The sequence below is a fragment of the Petaurus breviceps genome, unplaced genomic scaffold, assembly GCF_028583685.1.
Source record: "Petaurus breviceps papuanus isolate PSGF00001 unplaced genomic scaffold, PetGlider_PUasm1.0 287, whole genome shotgun sequence".
Taxonomy (NCBI): domain Eukaryota; kingdom Metazoa; phylum Chordata; class Mammalia; order Diprotodontia; family Petauridae; genus Petaurus; species Petaurus breviceps.
In genome coordinates this window covers 2,247,320-2,271,117 of record NW_027186029.1, presented here as the reverse complement: position 1 = coordinate 2,271,117, position 23,798 = coordinate 2,247,320, and the positions used below count along the sequence as shown (strand labels likewise).

The 23,798-nt window shown below is 41.4% G+C and overlaps 1 protein-coding gene across 1 annotated transcript in view; it reads right to left on the bottom strand.

The window, feature by feature from the left end:
* Positions 1 to 11,406, bottom strand: part of LOC138167733 (vomeronasal type-2 receptor 26-like) — a 29,393-nt gene extending 17,987 nt beyond the window's left edge. The window contains exons 1-2 of the mRNA XM_069096695.1: positions 11,198 to 11,406; positions 2,110 to 2,401 (exon numbers count right to left, since the gene is read on the bottom strand). Coding sequence (XP_068952796.1) covers positions 2,110 to 2,145 — 36 coding nt within the window. The 5' untranslated portion in view covers positions 2,146 to 2,401; positions 11,198 to 11,406. The remainder of the gene's footprint in view (positions 1 to 2,109; positions 2,402 to 11,197) is intronic.
* Positions 11,407 to 23,798: the final 12,392 nt, after the last annotated feature.

The following is a 23,798-nucleotide window of genomic DNA, read 5'->3' as shown; positions in this document are numbered from 1 at the left end:
TGAAATGAAACAAAGATTAATGTAAAGTCTTAGACTTCAATTCAAAAAAGTTAACTTCATAAGTACAAGAAGGGAAAAGGGGGCTAAGTAGGCAGCATTTCATAGAAAAAAAAGACATGAGTTTTAGTGAATTATAAATTCTGTGTGCACCACAAAGGCAGTCGAGCAGCAACAAAAGCTCATGAAAATTTAGCGTTCAGAAAGAACTGGAGTATCCAGGATTAGGGAAAGTGACCGTGGTCTGCATTAGTCAGACCACATCTGGACTGTCATGGTCAAGCCTGGAAAGTACAAATGCTATTTTAGGAAGGAAATAGACAATCTGGAGCTTACCTTTCACAGGCCATCAGCCCCACTTTGGCCATTCTCTCCTCTCTGCTCTATCTCATCAATTCACCTCTGCAGTAACCTCTACACTCCATCCCCTAAATACCTTGGTCTATCACTGTTCCTTGGCAGGGACAATCTTGGATTATGCCCACAATTCAACCCTTTGTTTCTATTTGAATGTTCTTTAATGGAGTTGGAGAAAGTCAGAAGACGGCCGACTGCATCCACTGCAGATTCTTTTTGTCTACCAGCTCAACTGCAGTCAAAAACAACTCATTGCAGTAAGACAATTAACACTTTCTAATTGACTCCCTATCTCACTGATTACAAACTATTGCAAAAATCATCATCTAATGGCAGGTAGGTGGCAGAGTTAATAGAGCATTGACCCTGGAGTCAGGAAGACTTGAGTTGAAATCTCTGGCAAATCACTTATTTTTTGCATACCTTCACTTTCCCATCTGTAAAATGGGCATAAAAATAGCCTTTATAACTATATATTACAATAGAAACCTCACACTATTAAATAAATGCTAGTCATTAATTTTTTTTTGCTTTTTGGGGGGTGGGGAGGCAGGGTAATTGGGGTTAAGTGACTTGCCCAAGGCCACATGGCTAGTAAGTGTTACGGTAAGTGCCTGAGGCTGGATTTGAGCTCAGGTCCTCCTGACTCCAGGGCCAGCGTTCTATTCACTGCACCACCTGGCCACCCAATTATTGTATTTCTTAAAGTTTCTTATATTATTTTTTCATACTCCCTCTTAACTGATGACCTAGTCTTATGCTTGATAAAATAAAACTGTTGTTTTTAAGTGAGTTCCTTTTTCTCCTCCATAAGTAAAATCACTTAGATACCTTCTGTTACTATCTCCTTCACCTCTATATAATGTGAAGGGGCAGCCTCTCTCATTGTAAAGGCAAACTTCTCTAAATGCACCCTCAATACCATCCCGTTCCTTCTTCTTCACCAGGTTGCTTCCCATTATTTCCACTCTCTCATTACTCTGTAATCTCTCCCCATTTACTGGCTTCCCCAGATGCTTACAAATATACCCACATCCCTCTCCCCTCATCCCTGGCAGCAATTATCCTGTGCCTGTCCTCCACTTCATGGTTTAACTCCCTTGCAAATTCATCTATATTCAACACCTCCTCTTCCTCTCCTCTCACTTTCTTTTAAACCCTCTGCAATACGGTGCCTAAACTCTGTATTGGAAATCGCTCCCTCCAGAGTCACCTCTGATCCCTTCATAGTCAGATCAAACGGATTTTCTAAATCCTCATCTATACTGACTTCTCTGTAGCTTTGGATGCTACTGTGTGTGCTCTTCTCTTCTATGTTCTGTCTTCTCTTGGTTTTTCTGATGATATTTTTTTCTGGTTCTTCTGCTACCTGTATGACTGATTCTTCTTAGTCCCTTTTGCCACAAATGAAGAAGGTTTTGGATGCATTGGATCTGGAATCAAGAAGTTCTGAGTTCAAATCTATTCTTAGCCACTTATTGATAGCATGACTGTGGGCAAGTCACTTAATTTCTCTGTGCTTCGGTTGGGAATAATAACAGCACCTTAATCACAAGGTTGTTGGGAGACTCAAGTGAGATATTTGTAAAACTGTAGGTTCTGTCTTTTCCCACCTCACCTCTGCACAGTTAGGTGATGCTAATTCTGTTCTTTGTGTACAATCTGGATGTGATACAATGAAAGGGCCATCCATTCTTTCCTAAGTTGGAATGTCCTGATGAAAGCTTAGAATGTATCAGGCTTGATATCACCCACCTGTGGGATCTTGTAGAGCTCCAGCAGGGTCCCCATCTGGACAGACAGAGGTGATGTGGCTCCTCCAATGGCAGCCACAGACTTGTACTGCCCTCTGCAGCTGAAGTTAGGGACTAGCTGATTCCCTCCTGTTAGCCACCGCAGGGAGCTCTCCAAGGTCCTCTCATCACTGTGGTAGGCATTGTAAATCTGGAATCCCAGAGAAATGTTGGGCAACAGAACAGGATCCCTGTTGATCTCCTCCACAGCAAACCTTATGGCCAATGCCTGCTGGTAGTTTTTGTGGAGCCACCTGATAAGGAGAGAATCAGAAACCACCAAGAAAACGTGAAAATAAAATCTATTACAGAGGAGATTTCTCAGTCATATGAGGGTCAAATCTAAGGCTCCAGTTCATTTTGCATTTAAAATGAAAGCAAAAATAATAATAGTTAATATTTATGTGGTGCCAGGCACTGTCCTCAGGGATTTACAATCATTATCTCATTTATCCTCACAAAAACCCTAGAAGATATGTGCTATTATTATTTCCATTTCACAAATGGAATATTGAGGGAAATAGAGGTGAAGTGACTCATCCACGGTCACACAGACATTAAGCATCTGAGGCTGGATTTGAACATAAGTCTTCCTGACCTGAGCCCTGGCCCACTATCCATTGTTGTACCTTGCTGCCATAAGCTTATTGTCAATAATAGTCTCCCTTACACCTGTAATACTCCCTTCATGTGATTCCTGTGATGTTTATGCTATTTGCTTTGAACTCTTACTTTGAATATTACTGAAAGACTCACTCATTTATTCAACAGATAAATATTGAGTAAATATTATTTGCTAGGTACTGTCAGTGAACCAGATGGTGCTTGTTTCCAGAGGGCTCTGTGATGTAATGGAGGCAATAAATGCCCATGTGCTTTTAATACAAGATATCAGGGGATATGTGCACACGCATGGTGCAAAAAGACATAAGAATGATGAGTAGGGGGGAGGTCACTTCCAAATGAAGCCATAAGAGGTTTCCTGAATTTGGTCATACCTCTTGAAGCATGGTCATTAATCATTTAACAAGCATTTATTAAATATCTAGCATATGCCAAGAATGATGATAGGTACTGGAGACTGAGTAGATAGATTGCTAGGCCTGGACTGCTGAATTCAAATCCAATCTCAGACCTTGGGCAAGTCACTTAAACCTCAGTCAACCTCATTTTCATCATCTGGAAAATGGGGATAATAATATCCTCTACTTCCCAGGGTTGTGGTAGAGACAAAATGAGATGATATTTGAAAATGTATAGTACAGTGCCCAATATATAATATGCACTTAATAAATGCATGTTTATTTCCTTCCTGCTCTCAAAGAGCTCCTGGAGATAGATAGAAGGGATCAGACAACTAGGTGTCACAGTTGTTATGGCAGTTGTCCAGAAGTCAGGAAAATCTGAGCTGAAATTCAGTCTCAGACTCTTACTAGCTGTTCAACCTTGGGGAGGTCATATAACTTCTGTTTTCCTCAGTTTCCTCATCTGTAAAATGGGGATAATAATAGTAGCTCTCTCCTGCAGTGATTGTGAAGATCTAATGAAATAATATTGGTAAAACACTTGCCAGAATGCCTGGCACATAGTAAGTACTAGGCATAGATGATTAATATCACCATTAATATTAAAGACATATTAATATCATATTAATAATTACATATTAATATCATCATTATCATCATCTGTAGGCAGATGGATCAGAGGGAGGTTGGGACATAGGAAGTTTGCCAGATTTGTACACTCAGCATTCACAGTCAGGCCTTGCCAATGTGTCTTCCTTTCAAGACACTGACTTTATCCAGGTCTCACTTCCTCTCTTCCCACTTTTTTCTCTTCCTGACTAAGGAGGGAGAAGAGAAGGAAGCCAAAGGCACCTAAAATTCTGTCACTTATAACCAATCTTTAATTAGACAACATGCTGCATAGAGTTCTCCAAAGACCTCTCCTATTCATGCCAATGTTCCCCCAAAGACATTTCTGATATCTTCCACTTTTTTTGCTTTTTTGGAGGGCAATTGGGGTTAAGTGACTGGCCCAAGGTCACACAGCTAGTTTTTGTGTTAAAGTGTCTGAGTTCGGATTTGAACTCAGGTCCTCCTGACTCCAGGTGCTCTATTCACTGTGCCACCTAGCCACCCCAGACATCTTCCACTTTTGAGAACAAACAGCCTGGTTCTCTGGGAAGCAGCATCTGAGCACAAGAAAATCCCTCAGTCCACTCTGTCACTCATGTGTACATCCAAATTGACTATATTTGTAGGAAGCAACACTCTTTTCCCTCATAAAAAGTTGCCTGCCAGGTCTCTAAGAATTTATTATGCTGTGTCCATTCTTTTCATGACCTTTTATCAGCTAGTCCTCATGACTCATTCCTCAGACCTTCGCAAATCCTTTGTTGGCCCTCTCAGCAGTGAGTGCCCTCCATACCAGAAATGCCTTGTTTTTGTTATATTCCATTTATGGCAGGCACACATATAGTGGTCAGAAAAGGAATTACAGGGACACTCAAGGGCTTTCTGAAGAACTTTGGGATTGATTTGTAACATGGGAGACACCAGCAAAGAGTTGCCCAGAATGGCATGCTCACATCAAAGAAAGTGCTGTGCTCTCTGAGCAAAGCAGAATTGCAGTATCTCAAAAGAAATGCGAGATGTGTACATTTAGAGACATCCCCACTCCAAAAGGTCATGTGGACTATTTGTGCCCAAGCTGTGGTAGAGCCTTCCAGGCTCATATTGGTCAGATCAGCCAGTCAAAAGCACTGTATCTTGACTCCAACATAGTGGCATCCTTTTGGTTCTCTACAAGAATGAAGGACAATGACCAAAGATTCTGTTTATATTTCTATGTGCATATGTTCTCTTCCTCGAAAGAATGTAAGATCTTTGAGGTAAAACATGATACATTGTTATCCTTATATCCTGTGCTTGTAGCAGAGGGCCTGGCATACAGTAAATGTTTAATAAATGCCTATTGAAATGACTGATTTCCTCATATGCCACTCACATTATTTATGGTTAGAATGAGGCAATGAGGGGGCAGCTAGGTGTCACAGTGAATAGAGCACTGGCCCTGGAGTCAGGAGGACCTGAGTTCAAATCCAGCTTCAGACACTTAACACAAAAACTAGCCTGTGACCTTGGGTAAGTCACTTAACCTCTATTGCCCTCCAAAAAGCAAAAAAGAAAAAAGAATGAGGCACTGAAGAATGAGCTCTTTTGTTTCCATTAAGGTTCACAAAGAAAGTCTATCAAAGGCTACAAAGACAAGAAGGAAACTTGCTTCACAGCAGCATCTCAGCCTAAAGCTACATAGAGACCAGGAGCACTTCATCCCCTTTAAAGTCAACCATCAGGAGCCCTAACAAGTGGAGAATAATGAAGAGAAAAGGGTAGTGAATGTCTGAAAGCATTCAAGATTAGGAATATCAGAGCCAGCACTGATACAGTTAGTGCTATAAGATTTGTAAAGTATTTTACAAGCATAATCTCATTTGATCCTCACACCAACCCTGGGAAATAGGTGCTAAGATGGCGGAGTGGATCAGAAAATTCCATAATCTCCATGTTTTTCTCAACAAACAAGAGAGAACATCATCTCAAAGTGAACAGATAACACAAAAATAAACAAAAGTAGAGTTTAAGTAGCTGTCTTCCTAAGACAACCTGAGAAGACCTCAGGGGAGACTTTACCTTCAGGGGTGGTTGGTTGGTTGCTGTCCTTCATTTTCAAAAAGGACCAAAATGATATCACTATGCTAATGTCAAGTTTCAAGGTGTATTACTATGGTTGATCAAAACAATATGATCTCAGAATGCTGTACCACAGGTCAGACACAAATAGTCTTGTGAACAATTGGGATGGATTCTCCAAATCTGTACATCCTGTGTTTCCTTTGAGCTGTTTCAATTCTGCCTTGTTTATAGAACATAGCACCCTCTCTGATGTGGACACACCATGCTGAGTAATCTTGTGCCAGTGTCTCCCATGTCACACAATTAATTCCAAAGTTCTTATATCAATAAAATAAAGAAAGAGAAAATCAATTAATTGGGTATGCAATTTTTAAAAACTAGAAAAAAGAACAAACTAAAAATCTACAATTAAACAAAAAATCAGAAATCCTAAAAAATAAAGATGAGATTAATAAAATGGAATGTAAGAAAACCACTGAACTGACAAATAAAACTAGAAGTTGGTTTATGAAAAAAATAAGATAGATATGGTTAATATGATTTTTAAAAAGAGAAGAAAATCAAATCAATAGTATTAAAAATGAAAAGGGTGAACATATTTCTACAGAAGATAAAATTAAAGTAATTATGAGGGGAATTATTTTGAACCAATACATGTCAATAAATTTAACAATTTAAGTGAAATGGAAGAATATTAACAAAAATGTAAATTGCCTAGAATAATAGAAGAGGAAATAGAATAACTAAATACACATATTTTAGAAAAAATAAATTGAACAAGTCATAAATGAGTTTTTGTAAGAAAAAAGCTCCAGGACCAGGAAGACTTACAAGTGAATTTTTTTCAAACACTGAAAGACCAACTAATTCCAATATTAAATAAATTATTTGGAATCATAGGCCAAAAAAGTGATCTTACCAAGCTCCTTTTATAAAACAAATATGATATTGATACCTAAACCAGGAAGAGTAAAAACAGAGGGTGTGGAGCCAAGATGGCAGAGTAGAAACAGGACTTCCCCATGGCTCTGACTTCCTCCTCCTCTAATATATGTAAAAAAGTGATTCTAAGCAAATTTTAGAGCTACAGAACCCACAAAGTGACAGAGAGAAGCAAATCTCCTGCTGGAGGCAGCCAGCAAACTGGCAGGAAGGGGCTATCATGCTGAGCTGGGAGCTGAGCCCAGCCCTGCAAGAGCCTTGTGGTTTGGGCCCCAGGGCAGCAGGGACCAGAGAAGACTTCACAAAAGTGAAGCACCAGCAGTTCAACCCATAAACACCAAAGACAAAGTAAAATGTCAGTGTGGAACTCTGTTGGAACAGGGGCGGATGGAAAAGCATGGTCCAGCCCCTGCCCCCAGGACAAGAAGAGCAGTGGCTGCCGCACATGACTGCCTCAATAGCTCCTGGCTTACAGAGTGTAGGGGAACCAAGTGACCATTCAGAGGGTAATGGCTCTTGCTTTAGCTGCTTGGATCTGGATCATGGTCTTGAGTGGAGGTCCTGGGGTCTGTGACCAGGTGCCAGAACCTGTGGGGGCTGCAGAGAGGGCACCCCCCCTAATTGCTCCAACAACTGCAAAAACCCCAGCAATTGGGACACAGTTCTCTTCATTCTGAAAGCAGAGGTCTACCATGGCAAAGAGTTCAAAAGTCAAGTAGCTGACTGGCAACATGAGCAAGCATAGGAAATGCAATCCTACCATCAATTCCTTTTTTGGAGAACAAAATAGGATCAAAGCATGGAATGGGAGGAAGACAACAAAGTCAGAACTCCTGCATCAGAAGCTCCCAAGAAAAATATGAATTGGTTACAAACCATGGAGGAGCTCAAGAAGGATTTTGAAAACCAAGTAAGAGAAGTAGAGGAAAAAATTGGGAAGAGAAATGAGAATGATGCAAGAAAATCAAGAAAAGCAAGTCAACAGCCTGACTGAAAAAAGTAACACCTTAAAAAATAGACTAACTCAAATGGCAAAAGAGGCCCAAAAAGCCAATGAGGAGAAGAATGCCTTAAAACCTGAATTGCCCAGATGGAAAAGGAATTTCAAAAACTCACTGAAGAGAATAATTCCTTCAAAATTAGATCAGAGCAAATGGAAGCTAATGACTTTATGAGAAATCAAGATACTATAAAACAGATCCAAATAACTGAAAGAATACAGGGCAATGTAAAATATCTCAGTGAAAAAACCACTGACCTGGAAAATAGATCCAGGAAAGATAATTTTAAAATTATTGGACTATCTGAAATCCATGATCAAAAAAAAAGAACCTAGACACCATCTTTCAAGAAATTATCAAGCAAAATTGCCCTGATATTCTCTAATGAGAGGACAAAATAGACATTGAAAGAATTCACTGATAGCCTCTTGAAAAAGATCCCAAAAAGAAAACTCCTAGGAATATTATAGCCAAATTCCAGAGTTCCCAGGTTAAGGAGAAAATACCGCAAGCAGTCAGGAAGAAACAATTTGAATATTGTGGAAAGACAAGCAGGATAACACAAGACCTAGCAGCTTCTACATTAAGGAATAGAAGAGGTTGGGATATGATATTCCAGAGATCAAAGGAGTTAGGACTAAAAGCAAGAATCACCTACCCAGCAAAACTGAGTATAATGCTACAGTGGAAAATATGATCATTCAATGAAATAGAGAATTTCCAAGCATTCTTGATGAAAACGCCAGAGGTGAACAGAAAATTTGACTTTCAAATACAAGAAGCAAGAGAAGCATGAGAAAGCAAATAGGAAAAAGAAATCATGAGGAACTTACTAAAGTTGAACTATTTACATTCCTATGTGGAAAAATTATAATTGTAACTCATAAGACTTTTCTCAGTATGAGGACAGTTGAAGGGAATATATATGCATATATAGGAGGGTGCAGGTGTGTATAAATATATATGTGAGGGTGTGCATATGTATGTACATGTATACATAGACAGAGGACACAGGATGAGTTGACTATGAAGGGATGATATCTAAATAAAATTAAGAGGTGAGAGAGGAATTTATTGGGAGAAAGGGAGAGATAGATTAGGGTAAATTATCTCACATAAAAGAGGCAAGAGAAAGCTGCTACAATGGAGGGGAAGAACAGGAAGGTGAAAGGGAATGGGACAACTTTATTCTTACTGATTTTGGCTTAAGGAGGGAATAACATACACACTCAATTGGGTATCTTACCCTACTGGAAAATAGGGGGGAAGGGGATAAGAAGGGGGATGATAGAAGGGAGGGCAAATTGGGTAGTTAGAAGCAAACATTTTTTAAAAGGGGTAGGGTCAAAGGAGAAAATAGAGTAAGTGGGGGGATGGAGGCAAATATAGTCTTTCACAACATAACTACTATGGAAATGATTTGGGTAACTACACATGTACAACCTATATTGAATTGCTTATCTTCCCAGTGGGGGCAGGTAAGAAGGGAAGAAGAGAAAAAAAACTGGAACTCAAAGTTTTAAAAAACAAATTTAAAAAAAATTTTTTTCACATTCAACTGGAAACTAAGATATACAGGCACTGGGGTATAAAAATACATCTTGCCCTACTAGAAAGTTAGGGTGGGTGATGGGGGAGGACATAAGAGAGAACAGATTGGGGGAAGGGGTATTAAAGTAGGCTTGCTATTTGGGGGTAGGGGAAAGATGAGGAGAAAAAATGTAACTCAAAATCTTGTGGAAATGAATGTTGAAAACTAAAAATAAATAAATAAAAATTTTTAAAAGGAAAAGCAAGTAGTGCATAATAGATTTGAAGTTTTGTGTGCAAAATGAATAAAAAATTTAAAAGTAAATGGGTGCTGTTTTTATTATTCACATTTTAGTTGAAGGAACTGAGGCCCAGAGGGGTTAACTGGTTTTGTCCAGTTATCACAAATCTAGTAAGAGTCTGAGGCAAGATTTGACCTGAGGTATTTCTGACTCAGAGTAATAGAATTTGTCTCCTTATTTTGGATAATTAATGGAGATATAATCAGGCAGAAGAGAAAGGAGGGGCACAAAGTGAAATAGAGAAATGCAGAGAGACCTCAATAGTGAAAGAAAGAGAACTGCAGGAGACATGCAGATAGAGAGAGCTGCAGAGGAAAAGGTCAGAATACCCAGCTAATACAGACCATCTGTCTTTTCCCATGATCCATCTCCCACAAACCACCCCCACAATCCATTGCCACCCTTTAATTCCTCAGCCACATTACAGTGAAGCTCCTTGAAATAAATATTCTAAAAGAGAAATATTTGTGTATGCATGTGTGCTTAAGTCTAGACTCTCCTACCCTGCCAGAAGTGTAGACTCACAGTGGCTTACATTTGAGGTTGCAATGCTAGACAAAGGGTTCCTGCTGTTTTTACTCCTGCAACAAGAGCAGAGCCCAGACATAACTGCAGTCTCAGCCTGGCCATTAACAGTGTCCATATAATCCAATAAATCTTTGGAAGAAAGGTCCAATTCCAATTCTCTTTGCTGCATTGAACTCAGAAGAACCTTCCTTAAGAAACAAATACCAGGGGCGGCCAGGTGGCTCAGTGAGTGAGAGCACCTGCTCCAGTGTCGGGATGACCTGGGATCGAATCCGGGCTCAGACACTTAGCACCACACCCAGAAATAACTGGCCATGTAACCTTGAGCAAGTTACTTAACCCTGATTGCTTTAAAAAAAAAAAAAAAGAAACAAATACCAAACCCTCACACATCACTCAAAGAAAAATCAGATCTCTTGAGATATCTCTAAATATGACAAGCATTTCATCGTTAGGTTTTTTTATATCCCTAAGGATTCGTATTTACTATGGCTAGTGCCCAGACATACTTCTGTCATCCCACGAAAACCAACAGCAGTAATTCTCCAGTTCCCAGCCACAACACAATCTAGACCAGCCTGCCCTGTTAGGCTTCTCTAGTCTGGAACATAAGGGCATGAATTTATTGTCCATCCTCAGGGTGATTACAAAAGATCCTTCTCAGGGTCATGGCCCCTGGAAAGGAGGGAGAAATGCGGGAGAGACAGAGAAGATCTATGGAGATAGAGATAGAAACAAAGACAGAGACAAAAAGACAAAATGGGGACAAAGACAAATAATGAAAGACAAGAAGAAACAGATTTGCAGAGACAGAGAGAGGCAAAGACCAACACAGAAGGAATATTTTCTCTCTTCTGCTTTGTAAGACAATCATAGAGATAAAAAAAAAACCTAATTTGCAGAAACAAAAGTTGGAAAGAGGATGGTCAGACTACTTCTTGGCTTAGTGACTGAGGCCTCCTTGTTTGCCCTTTCTTTAAAAATAATAAAGGATGCTTTTTAAAATCCACTCACTAAAAATTAACTGTTTCATACAGACAGGAACTTACTGATAACTCTTACATTCCTTGTTAGGCTGACTTGTAAAAAGTGCTGGTCCTGTGACTTTGTTCACTTGAACTGTGTACAGAGGGAGAAAGCTTCCAAACACCAAGTCCCCATCTCTGCTGAGGCTGGGGCTGATTTTGTGGAAGCAGGTGGGCTCCTCTGGCCTGCACACAAAAGCAGGAAGCTGCAGGAGCAGGGTCAGGAGCAGGGTAGGAAGCCACCAGGAAGTGTCCCTCTGAATGTGAAGCACCATCTCCCTGAACATCAGCCAAAGTTCCAAACCTGGGAGGAGCCAAGGAGCTGCCTGGACCAGAGGAAAGTGAACTACTTGGGCCACTGACTGGTGGGGAGCTGTCCAACTTCTGAAATATTGCTGATGTGCAGTCTTAAGTTCCCCATCTATAACTGAGGAAACACAAAGGAACATGAGGCAGGTCCTTGTCCAGGACAAGGACAATGATGTAAAACCAAGGACTGAATTTATAAGACTACTCTTCCTATTGACAGCATGCTGTCTCTTGTAGTTTGATAAGGAAGGGACCTCTCCTTTGGACCCACAGCCTCCAAAGAGACATCTGGGCTCATCAGGAGCTCTGGGGACAGTCCTTGCCTGGGGCATCTCAGGCTGTGTCTATGCATCTCAGCGAAAAACAGAAGTGGAAAAACATGTTTTGACCTCTCCCTACCATTTCCCAGCAGAGTTCACAGGATGGGTGAAACTTTGGAGTCTCAGTAACTCTTTCCCAGCTAGGGATACTTGTGTATTCCCATGTCAGCACAAGGCTGCAGAGATTCCGGGACTAACCCATGTTGTTGCTTCAAAGAAGAGGCTCTGGGAGGGGATCCTTGATCTGATTGTATCAGATAAGATTCAATGTGAACAGACAACATCAAAAACTTTTGGTTTAGACAGCTGAGCTTAGAGGTGACTACTCATGACCACAGTGTCCACCATGTTCTCTGAGTTCATGTGTACCATGGGTCATGTACTCAGGATCCAAAGTAATCACTTCCTAAATTCTTACAGATCCCATCTCTTAACATGCTCAGGACCATGGGCATTACCTCTCTCAAAGTGAGACCCTGAAAAGACCTTAGCCTAAAAGGGCCAGGGTCTCCCAGTGCATCCTGGGCCATCTCCAGTTGTCCTGATGAATATCTGGCCACTGGACCCAGATGGCTCTGAAAGACACAGTGAGCTGGGGACCTTGCACAGTGCTGCAAGGTTAATGTAAATGTGCCTTTCTATTCATGTTTCTCAATTACATTTTGATCTGATTGAGGCTCCACTCAGGAGTGTTGTGGGCTGCTTGTGGCCAGCAAGTTGCATATTTGATTCCTCTGGTTTGGGGTATACAAAATAACTACAAAATGCTTAAAATAATTGGAGTGAAAAAAAACAAAGAATTATTTATAAATAAATTTGACCTAAATAATTAAGACTAGATTAACAAAAACACCTAATTAATTGGAAAGGGATTAAATTTGTTTGAATAGAGGAGTAGGGAAACCTGTAGCCTCAAGGCCACATGTGATCTTCTAGGTCCCTGCATGCCACCTTTTGACTACACCCAGGTTTTACATAAGAAATCCTTTTATTAAAGGGATTTGTTCTTGAAGGTTAGATTCAGTCATAGGGCCTCACTTAAAGACCTAGAAGACCGCATGTGGCCTTAAGGCCACAGGTTCTCCACCCCTGGAATAGTATATGCTTACATAAGAGAAAAGACAGTACTTTTATGAGTGAATCTATAGATATGATATAATTCTCATCTGATGTGATACTGAATAGATTTACGCAGAATAACAATTCATGTGGAGGGTAAAAATAGTTAAGAATATTAGGGAAAATAATACAAATATGAACGATGGAGGCTAAATTGTATTGCAAAATAGTAATTATGAAATATCTAGTGCTAATTAAAAAATGGAAAAGTGGCAAAAAATGGAAAAGTGGCAAAGTCAAGATGGCAGAGTGTCCTCCAGCAGGTCCTCCATGCAGCTCTGGCTTCCACCTTCCCCAATTCATGTAAAAGGGGACTCTGAACAAACTTTGGAGCTACAGAACACAGAAAATGACATAGAGAAGTGTATCAGCAATGCCATATTCACAATGCCTATGGAGATTACAGATATGCTGATATAACTATCCATCACAAAATACATCATGCTTGCCATATGGGGGAATAAACTAGAAAATTTATTAAGATACCAAAAGACTGAGTCCCAAAACCAGAAAGTGAAAGCCATCAGAGTAGTTATGACATTGGCACAGGTAGATAAAGTAGAAAGCACCCACATTTTCAAGCCTTTAAAACGGAACAGGCTACCTCAGGCAAAGGTCCTCCTCTCCCCACTCACAGCAACCACCCAACGTTTGGGAAGCGTACTCCCAGCAGCTCCGGCCCCTGGCAGTCCTCAGCAGGAGTCCTTAGCAGAAATTCTGGCTAAGTCAAAAAGGGCTTTGCGCTGTCGCTGCCGCTGCCTCTGCTGCTGCTGCCGCCATCGCCACCACTGCCAGCCACCGCAGGAACTCTAGTTTGGCTTCCGCTTCCTCTTGCTCCGCCCCTTCCTGCTACGTCAGCAAGTCCAGTGGGGCATGGAAGATCTTTAAATCACATAACCCTTACAAGAAGCTAACTTCCTGCTGAGGACAGCCAGGCAGTCCATCAGGAATTGGCCAGTGCAGTGCTCTGGGAGCCGAGCCCAGCTACATGCAGAGGTTTTAGCCCCAGGGCAGGCATGACCAGCTGCCTGCTGGAGGGACTCCAAATCACCAGCAGCTGTGGCGGAATTATCAACACATAGATGCTAAGGACAAAGTGAGAGGTCAGTGCACTGTGGACTTTGGGACCCAGTAGTTGGGAATGCGTTGGCTTTTGCCCCCAGCTGCTGAGGGCTGCAGCACAGCTACCACCACCATGTGGCAGCTTCCGCTCCTGGCCTGCAGAGTGTAGGGGGACCAAGCACCACTCTGAGGGGTAATCGATCTTGCTTTAAGCTGCTTGGATCTGGATTGAGGTCTTGGGTGGAGGTCCTGGGGTGTACATCCAGATTGTCAGAGTGTATGGAGGCTTCAGCAAGGGCACCCAACTAATACCTCCAGAAGCTAAGAAAACACCAGTATTTGGTATGAAGCTCCCCTGTCTGGTATCAGAGTCCTACTGTGGCAAAAAGCCCAAAAGTCAAGTAATTGAGTGGCAACATGACCAGGCAAAGGAAACAAAGCAAACAGAAGAACCCAACATTAGACTCCTATTTTGGGGATAAAAAGGATCAAAGCATGGAACAGGAAGAAGACACTGAAGTCAGAACTCCTGCACCAAAAGCTTGAAAGGAAAATACGAGCTGGTTACAAGCCATAGAGGCCCTTAAAAAGCAGATAAGAGAAGTGGAGGAAAAATTAGGAAGAGAAATGAGAATGATGCAAGAAAATTATGAAATGAGAGTCAACAGCCTGACTGAGGAAAATAACACCTTAAAAAATAAACTAACTCAAATGGGAAAAGAAGCTCAAAAAGGCAATGAGGAGAAGAATATCTTAAAAAGCCAAATTTTCCAGATGGAAAAAGAATTTCAAAAGCTCACTGAGGAGAATCATTCCTTCATATTTAGATTGGAGCAAATGGAAGCTAATGACTTTATGAGAAATCAAGATGCTGTTAAACAGATCCAAACAAACGAAAGAATAGAGGCAATGTGAAATATCTCATGGGAAAAACCACTGACCTAGAAAATAGATCCAGGAGAGATAATTTAAAAATTATTGGACTACCTGAAAGCCATGATCAAAGAAGGAACCTAGAAATCATCCTCCAAGAAATCCTCAAGGAAAACTGCCCTGATGTTTTAGAACTAGAGGGCAAAACAGAGGTTGAAAGAATCCACCGATCACCTCTGAAAAAGATCCCAAAAAGTAAATTCCTAGGAATATTATAGCCAGGTTCTGAAATTCCAAGCACCAAAGCCTTCATACTGGTGAGAAATATGAGTGTAATCAATGTGAGATGGTTTTTAGCCTGAGTAGAAACCTTGTTAGACATAGGAGAACTAATAGTGGAGAAAAACCTTATGAATGTCATGAATGTGGAAAAACCTTACGCCTGAAGGCATGTCTCACTAAGCATGAGTCAGTTCATACTGGTGAGAAATGATCTGAATGTGATGAATGTGGGAAGGCCTTCCACCAGAGGACAGGTATTAGTGAACATCAGACAATTCACAGTGGTTAGAAACCATTTGAATGTAATGAATGTGTCAAGGCCTTCCGCCTGAGGGCACAGCTTACTCACCATCAGAGAATTCATACTGGTGAGAAACCATATGAGTGTAATATATGTGGGAGGGCATTTAGTCAAAGGACACAATGTAATCAGCACTATAGAATACATCCTGGAGAGAAACATTATGAATGTAATGAATGCGGGAGGGCCTTCCGCTTGAGCACACACCTTACTGGACATAAGAGAATTCATACTGGAGAGAAACCCTATCAATGTAATGTGTGGCAAGGTCTTCCACCTGAGGGCACAGCTTACTCACCATCAGAGAATTCATACTGGACAGAACCTTTAAGAAGATTGTAATTAAGGGAAAGTTACCCTCCAGAGTACTTTACAAAACATCATTTATGCTAATGAGAGAAAACTTGTCTGATGAATATGGAATGCCTTTTTGCCAGAGCACAGTACTTAGGAACCATCAAGCTATTCATACTGAGAAATCTTATGAATATGATGGGTTGAAAATTAAAGAATTTGAACAAATATGAAATACCATGGGAAGTAGGTCCTTCTCTTCTCTCCCACTGCAACTATTCTAAACATTCTTCCTCAAATTCTGTACCACCTTCCTCCCACAAACACTCATTTCTATGTAAAATCAACATATAAGGATTGGAATTTAGAGGAAGATAGAAATACTTGCTTTTTAAAATCCATACATACTGAAGTATGGGGAAAGTTGATATTAGAGAATGTATAGGTAAAGCTGTTGCCAACTTTGTCCACATTTAGCCAGTATGAACTTTTTACCAAGTACTCCCCACATTTGCTTGTTTATAATAAAGACATATTTTCCATTCATTTGAAGTGTCGGTTTGTTAATAATGAACAATTTGAAACATTCATATGATTTTTAATAGTTTACAATTTTTTGAGAACTGTGTATACCTTTTGATCACTTTTCTGTGGGGAATGGTACTAGGTCATATTTCGGATTGTCTTCTGTAGACATATAGGGGGTATCAAGCCCTTCTCAAAGACACTTGGTACAATCAACCACTTACCTTATCCTATACAGGCCTGTACAACCTGTGGCCCACCAAAGGATTTCAGGCAGCCCACAAAAAATAGAGAATGTTTTACTGATTTTTTTTCTCTACATTTTTCTAGGGCTGCCCAAAACTCTTTAGTGAGCCACAAGCTGTACAGGCCTGTACTTGATGTATTAAAATTTTGTTTATAGAAAAAAACCTTCAATTTTATGTAATAAGTTTATCTTCTAATAATGATTCCCTTGACTGTTTAAGAATTCATCTCCTACCCAGTATTAATATTAAGAATGCAAATCAAAACACCCCTCAGCCATCACTTCACCCAAAAAATTAGTAAAAATGCCAAAAGATGAGAACATGCAAGGCTGTAGAGCCTGTGGAAGGATAAGCACAATAATGTGCTGATGGTAGAGCTATAAATGAATGCAACCATTACTTAAATTATGTAAAACTACTAAAATGATCGTACCCTTTTACCCAGTGATTCCACTATTAGGTATATACCCTAAGGAATTCATTAAAAAAAAAAGAAAGAATTTGTATACACCAAAGTACTTGTAGCAGCACTTTTTGTGATAACAAAGACCTGGAAACAAAATAGATGGTTAAGGAATAGCTAAACAAATTTTGGTATCATAATATAATGAAACAATACTGCCTTGTAAGAAATTATGAATATGACTTCAGAGGATTGTATCAATTGATACAAAGCTGTGTAAACAGGGACAGAAAAATAAAATACACCGAACTGTAGCAGTTCATGGAAAAAGCAACCACAAAAATGAATTTAAGTGCTACAAGAAGTAGAAAGGACAAGATGGCTCCCAAAGAAGAGCTTTGAGAAGATACATTCGTGGTACAGGGCATTCCATATTTAACCTGTGGCCAGAATTGAAAGCTGCATTTAGTCCAGTGTATAAAGAGGGATGGAAGCTATGGAACACAATGTTGTGAACATTGAGCCTCACAATTGCTTTTCCCTGGTGCTTCCTGTAGTAGCAGACTGCCCAGAATGGACTCCATGCTCTCTTGTTTTCCTTTAGAATATTTTATTTTTCCCCAATAACACATTAAAGCAATTTTTCAACATTTGGGGGTTTTTTTTAAGTTTTGAGTTCCCAATACTATCCCGCCTTCCTCCCCTCTTCCATCCCTGAGAGGGTAAGCAATAAGATCTAGGTTACACATGTGCAATCATGTAAAACATTTACATACTAGTCATTTTGTACAAAAAGAGAAAGTCAACTCAGTGTATGTGAAGCGGGTGCCCCTCCAAATATCTCACCCTGTGGTGGTAAGAGAGATCACAAATTCTTTCAAGAGAGTCTTCCACCACTAAAATAAAATAATTCTAACCTCAGGAAGAAGTTCAGAATAAGCAGCACTAGAAGAGCTTAATAAAAATCATAATAATATGATCTAAGAAGGACAGTTCCTGCAGTGGTTTATGTCAAGGGAAGCTCAAAGTATGTCTCATGATAACAAAAACAGTGACTAGCAACATCAGGGTCAGAGGCCAAATGATATCTCCAACACCACATGACCCTCTGGGTCATCAAGTACAGCCCTTTGACCAAATCCAAACTTCCCAGAACAAATCACCTTAATAAAAGGAGTTATATTTATATTTAAAAGCTGTTAACACCAGTCAATAAACTGCAAAAATAAACCTGCATATAGTAGGTGCTTGCTATTTAGGGTTAACCTGCTATGTACAGGCTGGTTTTTGAGGAGGCAGAACTAGACACCAAATTGCCAACAGTTGCTGGATCATGGAGAAAGCAAGAAAATTCCAGAAAATACCTACTACTTCATTGACTATACCAAATCCTTGATGGGAGTACCAGATGATCTTACTTGTCTCCTGAGGAACCTGTATGTAGGTTAAGAAGCAATTGTTAAAACCAAACATGGAACAACTGATTGGTTTAAGGTCAGAAAAAGATTACAAGGTCATATATTGTCACCTTTTTTATTTAACTCACATGCATTATAGGGAGAAGAAATGGAAACAGTGTTAGATTTTATATTCTTGGGACCAAAGATCAATGCAGAAGGCAGCTGCAGCCATGAAAGTAAAAGACACTTGCTTCTTGGAAGGAAAGCCATGGCAAATCTGGACAGAATATTAAAAAGCAAAGAAGTCACCTTGCTGACAAAAGTGCACATAATCAAAAGTGTGGCTTGGTGTGTGTGTGTGTGTGTGTGTGTGTGTTTTCAGTAGCAATGTATGGCTGTGAGAGTTGGATTGTAAGAAAATCTGAGTGCCACAGAATTGATATTTTTCAATTGTGGTGCTAGAGAACACTTTTGAAAGTCCCTTGGACAGCAAAAAGGTCAAATGAGTCAACACTTAAAGAAATGAATTCAGACTAGTCACTGGAAGGTCAAATGCTGAAGCTGAAATACTCTGGCCACATGAGAAGACAGGACTCACTGGAAAAGACCCTAATGTTGGGAAAGATTGAAGGCAAAAGGAGCAAGGGACAGCAAAGGAGATGGATAGATGGTGTCATGGAAGCAACAAACATGAGCATGGACAGACTTTGGGAACCAGTATTGGACAGAAGGGTCTGGCATGATATGGGGTCACAGAGTCAGACGCGACTAAAGCAAATAAACAACAAACCCCCAGTCGCTGGGCTGACTACTGGGGATACAAAAAGGCAGGAATGGGCAGGCAAGGAGTTCATGATCTAATGAGGGAGGAGACACACAAAGATGCTGGAAAGCAGTGGTGAGGAAGGAGAAGGGTGAATGATGAAGTCCCGGTGCCTGGCCAGCTGGGAAATGATGAGGGGGCCATCCTGGATGCTGCCCTTCAGCGGAGGATCTGAGAGGGGCTCTCCACTCTCTCCAGCCAAAGGGCTTGGGGGACTAAGGAGGTCTGAGGTGCAGAGCTGATGAATGAGGAGATTCTGGAGGACATGCAGCCATGTGGAGAAAGTGGGCTGAATGATCATGCTCCTGAGGATATCATTCCCATTCTCCATTTGGGTGAAGAAGTCAGTTAGCTCCCAGGAGCTGACAGTTGACTACAAACCCTGAGCAGAGCTGTCTGATTACTGCAGCCATTCCTGGACTCAGTATATTGGTTCTCTCAGTAGTAACTACACACTGGCCTTCAGGTAGCACCGTCCCAGGAGATTTAGCAGAGACATAGGCCAGAATTAAGTCAGCAGCCCAAGCAGCACCAGTGCCAGGTTTTTAGCAGGCAGTGGCAAAGGGGACCGACAAGATGCACCTTGGCAGAGTGGCCAGTGGGCAGAGTACTGGCAGCAGGAGCACAGTTTAGGACTCAGTGAAATAAGATGCATTGTAGATGCCAGGAATGGACTGCATTACTGGCAGTGTTCACAAACAGGCTGTGCCTACAGGAGATTGAGGCCTCCATGCCAGCCTTGATGCCCTGCACTCTGTTAGCAAAATGGGCTACAACAGCCTGCAAGGACTTGATTCCTGAGATTCATGATCCTCTACAAGGGAGACCCATGTGAAAGGATCTCCTAGTCATTACTCTAGTCTAGAGAAAGATGTCCTAGTAAGTCTTTCCAGTGGGCTGAGCTGTGGAGTCAATGTGTGGTGGTGTTATTTGTTGTTTGGCTCTCATTCTCGAAGGGGACCATGACATCAGGGAGGCGATGCATTGTCCTGGATTTGCAATGACTTGAAGTGCATTGGATTTAAGTGAGGGAGGGCCATACAAAGTCACCAGCCTCACTTTCTCCTCTGGAGCTATTTGGGTCCAGTTGCAAGATATCGATTAGAATGACTGGTGATGGCCCAGTCAATACGTGAGAGATCACCAAGAGACCAGATACATACAATTTTTGGAAACACTGATGCTTGTGTAGTGGCCCCAGGTCGGGCTCAGTGGCCTGGGAGAAACAGGACCTGACAGCTAAGGATTCTTTCGAGTCCAGAACTAGTGGAGAAATTCTGCTGATGCCTCCAGCCACACATATATTCTCGTTGAGTATATCATTGTGGTCTTATTAGTGATGTCTGACTCTTCATGACCCCATCTGAGGTTTTCTTGGCAAAGACACAAGAGTGCTTTGCCATTTCCTTCTCCAGATCATTTTACAGATGAGAACTGAGGTAAACAGAGTGGTGTAACACAGCTCAGTATGTCCAGGTCACACAGCTCAGTATCTGAGGCTGGATTTGAACTCATGAAGATGACTCCGGGCCAGGGGCTGTATACACTAAACCACCTACCAGCCCTGGGCAAAGAGAGCAGATAGTCCCTGCTGAGCCAAAGACTCAGGCTGATATTCTTTACCAGAAGAGCAGAGGTTTGACAGAATGGTCCACTCCCAATGAAGGCTGTAACCAAAGACTCCCCATAAATGAGGGTGAGGCAGCACTTTCTGCCTGTTGGGGCTTCTGCATCCATCAGAAGGAGGTATGGACAAGCAAAGGTCCCAACGAAGGCTCAATTTATGGTAAGCTCACCAACTTTATTAGGGAATTTCAGCGACTGACCCTTCTACCATCCACTCATGAAAACTTTGGAATATGTGGTTAAGAAGCAAGAAATGAAAGAAGTCAATATCCTGCCCCTCCTGAAGATGCCTCTGCCCTAAGACCAACTTGATGATTTGTGAGTCCTAGCCAAGAAGTGCCATATGAATAAAGCTCCAGCTTTCTCCAAACTGTGCCACCCCTTCTCCAGCTGCCTTGCCCCAAGGAGGGGGCCCCTCCCCCTCCCCTGCTTTTCACCTCAATTTCATACCTCCTTTTGAGGAGGGACCATCTTGTGTCTGTATGCCTAGCACATGGTAAGTGCTTAATAAATGTGTTATCTATCTGTTCAGAAACTTCATATTTGTATACTATGAATTTTTTCTTCTAGAAGAGTAACCACCAGAATTAACTGGAACTCCCTTGGTAGCCTTTGGACCCCAGGCACTACCATGTGATCAACCACTGAACCCTCCAGCCCCTTTGGCCCTGCCATTCACCCTTCCACTTGACCCTAAGGACTGCTGTGCCCCTGATCTGCCTGTGGATGAACCTTCTGTTTGTGCTGTCTCTTCTCAGGGGCAAGTACTATCTCACTCTGTTTCCATTCTCAGTAGTTGGCCCAGGCTTGGCACTTACTAAAATCTTCATAAAGGAAGCTGCTTCCCATTTCTTCAGTTCAGAAAATGCCATCTATTCTCAAAGTTAAGATGAAAATGAACATCAAATTAAAACAAAAATTAAGTTTGAAAGACACTGGGCAATTAAGAATAATCTCAATCTGGCCTGTTTAAATGAATCATCAGTTTAGACCAATGGGAAAATAGGAAGCCATTAATTGGAGAAATTTAACTGAGACAGCACAATCATTACAATTGGGAGGCTAAAGATAATTAGAAATCTCCTGGGACAGTATGGGTTTTGCTCAGACCAATTTGATGCTACAGGTTTGGAATTAGAGGGAAATGAGACACTCATAGACCATGAAACAGTTAAGAAAAGGAGGTTTTGTAGGACAGAATAACCATGGGACTTGGGAGGCATGAATTTACTCCCCCTTATTCGCACCCAATTGGAACCATTGTGAGCAAGGAAACCATGTTACTGGCCTACGGCAGCTGGAGTGTTTGTTTCCAGGTGGATTGATCCAGGACCCTGTTAAAGATCCTCTGGGCAAGGAGGATGTAAAAATAGGTTTTATGTCTGTGGTGGGAAGCACCTAAAATCCAGGGGAACCTTCTTCGCAACTGCTTTTAACCTCTTTGTTGATTGCTTTTATCTGCTTTTTACCTTCCTGCCCTTTTAACTGAATTGAAAACTACTTCCAATTGGGAGAACTAGAATGTATGTGTTCACATGTAGATATACAGATATATATATATATATATTAGTAAAAAGGACAGTTTGTTTGAACCCTTGGGTTCTGAGTATAAACTGAATTAGATGTGGAAATGCAGTTGGGACAGGTTTATTTAGATAGAATATAGAGAAGACACCATGGAGGGAGTCTAAGCAGCACCTGTCTTGATGTTTGTTATACCGCTGGGCCTGAAAAGCCTGGGAAAGGACAACTCCTGCCCCATGGTGGGCTAGTCTTCACACCTAAGGTCCAGAGGCTTTAGAGCCATTACCCAAGACTTAGTCCCATGACCAAAGGAAGTCTCTGGGATGATTTTAAGGAAAAACTAGTCTAGGCTACATTAGCAGCTCTACACACCTCACTCTTTGGTAGCAAGGGCCTAAAGATCCCTACAGTTAATAATCCCTACAATTAACTGCTTTTAAGGACATAATGAGAGAATTCTTACCTGAGGACATGAGAAGTCTGGCATAGGCAGCATCAAAGACAGAAAGGCAGATAAAGAAAAAGATAACAAAACATCAGGAAGAAGCTATTATAAGATAAGGGTTGGTGGTCCAGACCACCATGACAGTCTCTAGGCATGGGAAAATACCGACAGTAAGATGTTTAAGGTTAATATAACTGTAGGTCCCAAAATAATATCCTGCCTACCACCTGTTTCTTTCCTCCAAGCAGCTGTGTACCTCAAAATCCCATGTACCCTGAACTTTGACATGCAAATCAGCCAGCTCCAGGAAACTACTAAAATCAATGTTTAAGTAAACAGCACTTGGAAACACATCTCCCCCTCCCTTCTGTGGGTGCAAGCCTTTCCAGCAGAATGGACCTGGGTCTCTATGTATCCAATGCGGTGTCAATCTTTTTTTTTTCTTTTTGGAGGGCAGATGGCATTAAGTGACTTGCCCAAGGTCACACAGCTAGTAAATTTTAAGTATCTGAGGCTGGATTTGAACTCGGGTCCTCCTGACTCCAGGGCCAGTGCTCTACTCACTTCACCACCTAGATGCCCCGTCGGTGCCAATCTTACATGACACTGTGTGTCTGAGCTTTATTTCTTGTTCTCTCTCTCTCTCTCTCTCTCTCTCTCTCTCTCTCTCTCTCTCTCTGTCTGTCTGTCTCTCTCTCTTTGTCTCTCTCTGTGTCTCTCTGTCTCTGTCTCTCCTCTCTCTCTGCTCTCTCTCTCTGTGTCTCTCTCTGTCTCTCTCTCCTCTGTCTGTCTGTCTGTCTGTCTCTCTTTGTCTCTCTCTCTGTCTCTCTCTGTCTGTCTCTCTCTCCTCTCTCCCTCTCTCTCTCTCTGTCTCTCTCTGTCTCTCTCTCTCTGTCTCTCTCTCCTCTGTCTGTCTGTCTGTCTCTCTTTGTCTCTCTCTCTGTCTGTCTCTCTCTCCTCTCTCCCTCTCTCTCTGTCTCTCTGTCTCTCTCTGTCTCTCTCTCTCTCTCTGTCTCTCTCTCTGTCTCTCTCTCTCTGTCTCTCTCTCTCTGTCTCTCTCTCTCTCTCTCT